The sequence below is a fragment of the Amblyraja radiata genome, chromosome 5, assembly GCF_010909765.2.
Source record: "Amblyraja radiata isolate CabotCenter1 chromosome 5, sAmbRad1.1.pri, whole genome shotgun sequence".
Lineage (NCBI taxonomy): Eukaryota > Metazoa > Chordata > Chondrichthyes > Rajiformes > Rajidae > Amblyraja > Amblyraja radiata.
The window spans coordinates 111,127,557-111,137,704 of NC_045960.1; the positions used below are offsets into that span (position 1 = coordinate 111,127,557).

Consider the following 10,148-nt stretch of genomic DNA (forward strand, 5'->3'; position numbering starts at 1 on the left):
GTAATTATAGAGTAATACTAACACATGGGAGTCTATCACGAGTGATCAGTATATACTCAATGGCATTAGTGAATACAAATACAATTCATACTAGAAAAATTGCCACCATGTCAACATTCACCCCAGAGGGTATTTTTCCCCTCTCCGTTAAAGAAACAAGAGGGACAAGCTGAACTGGTGAGACTAATTACAAAGGGTATCATGGGAAAATCTGAACCCTTACAATTTGTATCAAATATATTCACTAAACCCAAAAAAGATGGTGGATGTCGCATCATCATTGACTTAACTTCACTAAATATGTTTGTTAAGTATATACATTTCAAAATGGAACCGGTTGTTACTGCCAAACAACTAAATTCCAAAGGATACTTCATGGCAAGCATTCATCTTAAAGATGTTTACTATTTAGTACCATTCACAAGGATCATCGCAGATTTACCTGGATGGGGCAGCTATAGCAGTTTAAAGCGTTACCCAATGGGTTCACATCAGCCCAAGAGTGTCACCAAGACACTAAAACCAGCTCTGGCAATATTCAGAAGACAAAAACATATTGTCATGGCATATCTTGATGATATCCTAAATGGTAGGCAAGACCATGAAATTGACTATGTTAGCTGTTCAGCTACCAAACAGTTATTTGAAACCCTGGGGTTGTCTTACATCCAGATAAATCTAAGTTGAAGCCATCCACTATCATGGACTACTTGGGCTTCACAATTAATTCAGTCTACGTGACTGTAACATTGCCAAGAGACAAAATAGTTGAATTGGCACAATTATGCAACAATTTAATGGTCAACAGACTACCAACTACTCGACAAGTAACAGAGTAATTGGGAAAATGGTAGCAGCATTTCCGGCTACATAATTCGGACCTTTGTACCAAAAACGACATACAGGTCATTATGATCGTTTCATGAAGTTACCCACTGAAGTAATATCAGAACTACAGTGGTGGGCAAAAAACGTTTGACATAGGTTCAGCCTATTATCATCACTAACCCTACGTCAGTTATCCAAACAGATGCCAGTGCTCAAGGCTGGGGAGCAACTAACTCTATATCCAGCACAAGTAGTAGATGGACTAACCCAGAATCATCGTTACCACTTACACTGGGCATTAATTATCTAGAGATGTTGGGTGACTTTTTATGGTTTAAAAGCATATGCATAAATATGCATCACTTGCATGTACGGTTACAAATGGATAATACTACGGTGGTGACCAACATTAACCATTTGGGCGGCATAAAATCGGTATCATGCGACAAGTTGGTCAACACAATTTGGCAATGGTGTGTCGAAAGACATATTTGGCTATCAGTAACTTACCTGCCAGGTAAGCTAAATACAGTGGCAGACACCAGGTCACGTAAATTTAATGACAACATCGAATGGATGTTAAAACCCCAAAAAAATTTTCACAAAAGTTATCAAGCAATATGGCACGCCAGATATCGATTTATTTGCATCAAGGCTAAATCACCAGGTACCTATGTATGTCGCTTGGGAACCAGACCCTGAGGCAGCAGCGGTAGATGCGTTCGCGCTGGATTGGGGAAATTCTTCTTCTATGCATTTCCTCCCTTCTGCCTCATCAGTTGGGGACTACGCACAATACAAATGGACTCTGCTTCAGGTATTTTGATAGTACCCGACTGGCCTACGCAGCCATGGTTCCCAATACTCCATGTCATAGTTGTTGAAACTCCGATGGTATTCCCCAGTGACCCAGAGTTATTAACACCCAGTGTCGGGCACAAGCCACCCATGCCATGAAAAAATCAAACTCCTGGGTTGCAGATTCTGCACAAACCACTTCTGGGACTGGGATTATCAGAACAAACCGTCGACACCATGTCAGCATCCCTCCGAACATCCACTAAAAAACAGCACTTGTCCAGCATAAAAAAATGGGAGAAGTACTGCTTGGATACAGGGACCACCTACTCAACCGCTACAGTTACCAACGTACTGGAATTCCTGGCGAACCTTCACCACGATGAAGGACTCAGCTACAGAGCCATCAACACAGCTAGAATTGCCCTGCCTGTCTATTTAAAACCAGCTCCAGGACAACAGGCCATGGGGTCCCACCCGCTGGTGGTCAAACTAATGAAGGGTATTTACAACTCTAACCCCCTAGACCAAGGTACACCCATATATGGGATGTCAGTGTGGTCCTGACATACCTCAGGGGATGGCCACCAGCCAGATCCCTCAACCTGGAACCATCTATGCTCAAAACACTCATGTTGATGGCACTTGTATCTGCACAGAGGGTCCAGTCACTACACCTTTTGCAACTGGACACCATGCTCACAGCTCCAGACCAGATCTCTGTCGTTATCCAGGGAATGATCAAACAGAGCAGACCAGGAACACCTAATCCAGTCGTGGAATTCCGGGCTTACCCGCCAGAAACACGGATATGTGCCATGACCCTACTATCCTACATAGACACAACCAAAATACTCGAGGGGGATGAAAAGCCTTGTGGGTCAGTCATAAAAAACCTTATGGTCGGGTGACGAGCCAAACCATTTCGAGATGGCTCAAGCAGGTGCTAAAAGCTGCTGGGATAAAAACTAACATGTACAAAATTTATTCCACCAGGGCAGCATCCACGTCGATGGCTAAAAGAATGGACGTGCCTATAAACCACATCCTGGCTACAGCAGGATGGTGGGGGGAAAGACCGTTGAGAAATTTTATAATAAGCCGTTGGCAAAACCTGTTTTATTTGCAGGAAAGATTTACAGACTGCAAATATTTAATTTAAGCCCAGGGGAGCAATTTAATTTCTTTGTTGTTATTGTTAAAAAATACCATTGTGTTTTTCTACAAACAGATTCATTGGTTGGTTACGATAACACACTTCCTCCCTCAAAGACTTCGGCAGTGATGTAGTAATAACTGTTACACGGTTTGAAATCACAGAGCTTTGAAATCTTCACGGAATCACTCACGTGACTCCGAAGTAAAATAGTAAGATTAAACGAGAACTTACCAGTTTGAAGTTTGATCTGTATTTTACGAGGAGTTACGATGAGGGATTACGTGCCCTCCGCTCCCACCCTCATTAATATGGGTCAAATTCATAAACTGATGTCTCCTTATCTTTACTATGTTTACTTCAATAACTGTGTCTATCTGTGATTCCACACCGCTGCTTTGAAATATGCCGCGCATGCGTGCTGAGCGGGTTCTTCACGTAATCCCTCATCGTAACTCCTCATAAAATACAGATCAAACTTCAAACTGGTAAGTTCTCGTTTAATCTTACAATTTCCTATCATTCAAGCAACTACAGGAACAGGCTGTGATGGACACCACTGCCAAATATTTGGCACCAGGAATTTGTGTATCCCTGAATGTTCCAGTGGTGAACAATTGTATTTGGAAACACGTCGGAGCAGGAGTTAGAAGCCTGGATGTAAAACTCCAGAAAGTACCAAAATTTCTAACAGCAGGGATCACAGCATTCGCTCGCACAGTGGAGGCGACAACAGGAAGGACCTCCTACACTCAAAGACAGCACCCTTACGCACCCACCAGCAGAGCAAGACAATCAGAAGCTGGTGAAAGCTCAAAGGCCGGACATACAGGACAGCGGTCTTTTTTAGGCCATGGCCTAGACCGGCCTTCGTGGAAAATGCGCAAACCCCAAACCCAAACCCAGCCACCGGCGCCTCAAACTCCTCGAAGACTACACAGGAAGAAGTAAACTTTCCACTGGTAACCATGGAGGTAGGTGGGTCTGGTCCCTTACAAATTATAGGAAGTGTGGATAATACACATATCGGTGGGAGATTACACTTCTTTTGGGAGGCATGGAGTGCATTGACAACAGACACTTATATCCTAAACAGTATCCAGGGATATACCATTGAATTTGTGCACAAAAATAGCCCCGCCAGTTCAGCATGTACCGAAGCGACGCTCGTACTTTCACGAAAAGAAAAATCAGAAGCACATGCTGAACTGGTGAGACTCACGCTAAGGGGGTATTGAAAAAACCCAACACAATTCTCTGGAATCTGTGTCTAATATCTTTACCAAAAACAAAAAAGATGGTGGTTGTCGCATCATCATAGATTTGACCAAATTGAATACATTTGTGCAGTATATTCATTTCAAAATGGAAACCTTTGTTACTGCCAAACAATTGATTTCCACAGGCTACTTCATGGCTAGCATCGACCTAAAAGATGCTTACTATTCAGTGCCTATACGGACTGATCACAGATGTTATTTAAAATTCAACTGGATGGGGCAGCTCTGGCAGTATAGAGCTCTACCCAATGGTTTAACATCAGCCCCAGGCTGTTTACCAAAATTTTGAAACCAGCCCTAGCGTTTCTTCGGAAACAAAAACATATGGTCATGGCCTACCTGGATGATATATCAATTGTGGGCAAAACTTTGGAATTAGCTAAACTAGCTGTATCAGCCACCAAACAATTGTTTGAGAAACTGGGGTTTATCATCCATCCAGTTAAATCTAAACTAACGCCTTCCACCATAATGGATTATTTGGGGTTCACAATTGACTCAGTTCACATGTCGGTGACTTTACCAAAGGACAAGGCTACAGTCTTAACTGAGGCCTGCAACAACCTCATTGACATCAGTGAACCATCTATTAGATTGGTAGCAAGGGTAATTGGCAAAATAGTGGCTGCTTTTCCAGCCACACAATTTGGACCTTTGTATTATCAAAATTTACAAAGGGCAAAAATACAAGCACTCAAAATTAATGCTGGTCATTTCGACAGACCAATGAAGCTACCAATCAAAGCAATTATGGAATTAAAATGGTGGAGGGATAACATTCGGCATTGTTCCTGCCCTATCATTGTCAGCAACCCCTCAGTGGTGCTACAAACTGATGCCAGTGGGGTGCTACAAACTGATGCTTGGTTGGGGTGCTACCAACTCCACCTCTAGCTGTGGAGGTAGATGGAATGCACAGGAGGCATCATTACTTCAGACACTTGGCATAAACTACCTGGAAATGTTGGGTGCGTTCTATGGCCTAAAGTCATACTGTTCTGGAATATATCACCAGCATGTTAGACTACAGATTGACAATACCACCGTGGTGGCATATATTAACCATATGGGTGGAATCAAATCGACATCATGTGACAATCTGGCTAATACAATTTGGCAATGGTGTATTCAGAAAAATATTTGGATATCAGCTACTTACCTACCAGGTAACCTCAATTCAGTGGCAGACACCAGGTCACGCAAATTCAATGAAAACATCGAATGGATGTTGGATCAAAAAGTATTTGCTGATATTGTAGCACGGTACGGAATACCAGATATCGATCTATTTGCATCTAGACTCAATCACCAGTTACCAAACAATGTTTCTTGGGAACCAGACCCTGGGGCATCAGCGATAGATGCCTTTTCGCTGCATTGGGGGAAATTGTTTTTCTATGCATTCCCTCCTTTCTGCCTCATCAGTCGGGTATTACGCAAAATACAACAAGACTCGGCGTCTGGTATTTTGGTAGTGCCTGATTGGCCTACTCAACCATGGTTCCCTGTGATACTCGACATGGACTTAGAACCATGTATCACAGTCCTGAAACAAACAGATTTGTTGGTTCATCCCGTAACGGGGGATAGCCATCCATGTCATAATACGACAAACTTATTAATTTGTAGAGTCTAAAGAAACCTCTACTGGAACTGGGACTGACGGACCGAACATTGAACATTATCTCAGCGGCCCACAGGCAGTCCACCAAAAAACAATATCTGGTATACATCAGGAATTGGGAGATATATTGTCACAGAAACAACATCACTTACAGCACGATGAACATAACGTCTGTTCTGGAATTCCTGGCAGGCCTCCATTATGATGAGGGGCTTTGTTATAATGCCATTAACTGCGCCAGAAGTGCCCTTTCAGTATATCTGTGGCGAGGATCAGAGCGTCATTCTGTTGGGACTCACCCCCTGGTAACCAAACTTATGAGGGGAATTTTTAATACCAATCCCCCAAGAACCAGGTACTCTCATATATGGGATGTGAGTATTGTCCTAACGTTGCTAAGGAACTGGTCTCCAGCAACAGCTCTGTCCCTGCAAAAACTGACGCATAAAACAGTAATGCTGATGGCTTTGGTCTCAGCACAAAGGGTACAGTCTTTACATAAGTTAAGGCTGGACGATATGACTTCTTCAACAAGAAATATAATTTTTCATATTCACAAATTAGTCAAACAGAACAGACCTCAATCTCATCAGGCCTCAAAATAGAATTTAGGGCTTACCCTATAGATGATCGTCTCTATATAATAAGACATTTATTGTTATACATAGAGAACACCAAAAATATCAGAGGCAATGAGATGGCACTACTAATCAGCCACAAACAACCCCACAAAAAGGTGTCGGTTCAAACTATTTCCAGATGGCTGAAACAGGTTTTAACAACAGCTGGGGTGGATACTAACATATTCAAATCTCATTCCACCAGGGCTGCAGCTATATCGGCAGCTATGGAATTGAACGTACCGATGGACCAAATCCTGGAGACAGCAGGATGGTCTAGGGAAAAAACGTTCCAACAATTCTACTATAAACCAGTGGTTAAACCTGGAACTTTTGCAGAAACAATTTTAAGTTCTGTAATATGATTTCACCCCATGAAATAGGGGCTATAAACTGTTGTTAATAAATTTATCATGGGTTTTCAATGTCGGATTCATGTTTAAATATGTTAACACAATTCCTCCCTTAGTCAATTAAGGCAGATGTGATGCATGGACTCGTTTCCACGGCATGAAATCACAGAGCTTTGAAATCTTCACGTAGTCACTCACATGACTCCGAAGTAAAATAGTAAGATTAAACGAGAACTTACCAGTTCGAAGTTTGATCGTCATTTTATGAGGAGTAACGTTGAGGGATTACGTGCCCTCCGCTCCCACCCTTGATCATAAAGTTCAATTGGTATCCTCTTCTCTCAAATTATCACAAAGGGTCTCAATGTTTCTGATATTTTCGTGACTGATCCTTCATTGTCTGACCACTTCTGTGTTTTCTTTAATATATCTTTTATTCCCGTCATACAGACAAAATCAAATACTGTTAAAAAACGGTATATAAATGATCATTCTAATGTACTCTTTAAAAATGCCATCTCCTTGTTACCACCTCTAAACCCATGTTCTGCTGATGATCTTGTAGATAATTTTAATTCCAAAATTGTGAAAGTTATAGATGTCATTGCACCTGTTACGGTTAAAACGATTTCTGGTAAGCAAAAGGCAGCCTGGATAAAAGCTGCTTTTGTAACAGCCCAGAAAAGAGAATGCCGGAAAGCTGAGCGCATCTGGCGGAAAACAAAACTTCATATTCACCATGACATCTATAAAGTGAGCCTCCGTGCCTACAATTTAGACTTAAAAAGTGCTAGAGAAACGTTTTTCTCCAATATCATTAACAACAACACTAATAAGGCAAAAACCCTATTTGCAACTGTTGACAGACTGACCAACCCCCCAACACAAATACCACCTGAACTCCATTCCACGCAGAAATGCAATGAGTTTGCATTCTTTTATACTGATAAAATTGAAAGCATCAGACGTGCCATCAATATCACCGCTTCAAACAAAAATGTTGGATCACCACCCTGTTTCGGCAAAAGTAACGTGGCAATGATGACATGCTTTAATGTCATAGACTCTAAAACTCTTGTGGAAACGGTGACACAACTAAGGCCATCCACCTGCTGCCTTGATGCTTTACCTACCAACTTCTTTAAGAATGTTTTTGACTGCCTAGCAATAGACATACTGCAAATAGTTAACAGCTCTCTTCAATCAGGCAATTTCCCAAAAGCCTTGAAAACTGCAGTTATTAAACCTCTTTTAAAAAAGCGGAGCCTAGATGCCTCTATTATTAACAACTATAGACCAATTTCAAACCTATCTTTCATAAGTAAAATCATTGAGAAAGTTGTCCTCCAGCAACTTAATCACTTCCTGGCTTCAACTGGCTGCTACGACAACTTCCAGTCAGGATTTCGACCTCTTCATAGCACCGAGACCGCTCTTATTAAAGTTGTAAACGACATCCGTCTTAACACAGACTCTGGCAAAGTTTCAATATTAATGCTATTAGACCTCAGTGCTGCATTCGACACTGTTGATTACTCAATACATTTGGACAGGTTGGAAAAATGGGTGGGGCTCTCAGGCACAGTCTTAAGTTGGTTCAGGTCATATCTACAAGATAGGAACTATTTTGTTTCCATTGGCGACTTTGTATCAGAACCAACCAACGTGACGTGTGGAGTCCCGCAAGGTTCGATCTTAGGGCCCTCTTTATTCAACATCTACATGCTCCCACTAGGGCAAATCATGTGAAATAATAATATTGACCACCACTGCTATGCCGATGACACTCAAATCTATATAGCACTATCACCAAATGACTATCGCCCCATAGATCTGCTGTGCCAGTGCATTGAGCAAGTCAAAGACTGGATGTGCCAAAATTTCCTCCAACTAAATAAGGACAAAACGGAGATAATTGTTTTTGGTGCTAAAAAAGAAAGGCTTAAAGTAACCCAACACCTTCACTCTCTGTCCCTGAAAACTTCAAACAAACCCAGAAATCTTGGGGTTATTATGGATTCAGATTTACATTTCGACAGTCACATCAAATCAGTAACAAAATCGGCCTACTATCACCTCAAAAACATAGCAAGATTAAGAGGACTCATGTCAGCTCAAGACTTAGAAAAACTTGTACATGCCTTTATTACTAGTAGGCTAGATTATTGTAACGGTCTCCTTGCAGGTCTTCCGAAATAAACTGTCAGGCAGCTACAGCTTGTTCAGAACGCTGTTGCTAGAGTTCTAACAAAGACCAAAAAATTTGAACACATTACACCAATTCTTAAATCCTTACATTGGCTCCCTGTATGTCAGAGAATTGATTTCAAAATCCTGCTGCTCACCTATAAATCACTACATGGTTTAGGACCAAAGTATATCACTGACATGCTTCCACTATATAAGCCTTCTAGACCGCTAAGATCTTCTGAAACCAATCTGTTAGTGATTCCCAGAGTAAATACAAAACATGGGAAAGCAGGATTTAGTTACTATGCAACAAACAGCTGGAATAAACTTCCTGAAGATTTAAGACTTGCCTCAACTTTGACCACTTTTAAAACAAGACTGAAAACTTTTATGTTTACTTTAGCTTTCAGCTAAATCTTAACTACATTGCACTTTTAACTTTTGCACTTTTCTATAATGCATTTTTAATTTTGCTTTTCTTTTCTTTTAATTCTTCTATTTTATTTCATTTTATTATTTCATTTTATTGTATGACATGTTTTTATGTGAAGCACTTTGAGTCTGCCTCGTGTATGAAATGTGCTATATAAATAAAGTTGCCTTGCCTTGCCTTGCTTCTCTAATCTTATTATGTTCAGTCATTAATGTTATCTGTGATTTCACACCGCTGCTTTGAAGAATGACACGCATGCGTCCTGGCGGGGTTCTTCACGTAATCCCTCAACGTTACTCCTCATAAAATGACGATCAAACTTCGAACTGGTAAGTTCTCGTTTAATCTTACTATTAATCTACAAACCTGCACATCTTCGGAGAGTGTGGGAGAAAACCGGAGCACCTGGAGAAAACCCACGCAGGTCACGGGGAGAAAGTACAAACTCCGTACAGGCAGCACCTGCAGTCAGGGTGGAACCTGGGCCTCTGGCGCTGTGAGGCAGCAACTCTACCGCTGCCCTGTGAGATGTACAGAGCACGTCTTCATACTTGCATTGATTTGTACATGAAGGCGGTCGTCATGGTGGTGCAGCGGGTAGAGTCGCTGCCTTACAGCCAATGCAGCGCCGGAGACCCGGGTTCGATCCCGACTACGGGTGCTGTCTGTATGGAGTTTGTGCGTTCTCCCCGTGACCTTCGGTTTCCTCCCACGCTCCAAAGACGTGCAGGTTTGTAGGTTAATTGGCTTGGTAAATGTAAATAAGCAGACTACACAATCTGGAGATCAAGATCATCTTTAATCAGTAACGACCTTATATCTGTACAGCATGTCGTTAGTTGTTAGTTCATCGTTACCGCTTCCAA

The 10,148-nt window shown here is 41.6% G+C and overlaps 1 protein-coding gene across 1 annotated transcript in view; it reads right to left on the reverse strand.

The window, feature by feature from the left end:
* mettl24 (methyltransferase like 24) overlaps positions 1 to 9,866 on the reverse strand; it is a 48,228-nt gene extending 38,362 nt beyond the window's left edge. The window contains exon 1 of the mRNA XM_033022099.1: positions 9,834 to 9,866. Within this exon, the coding sequence (XP_032877990.1) occupies positions 9,834 to 9,866 (33 nt within the window). The remainder of the gene's footprint in view (positions 1 to 9,833) is intronic.
* Positions 9,867 to 10,148: the final 282 nt, after the last annotated feature.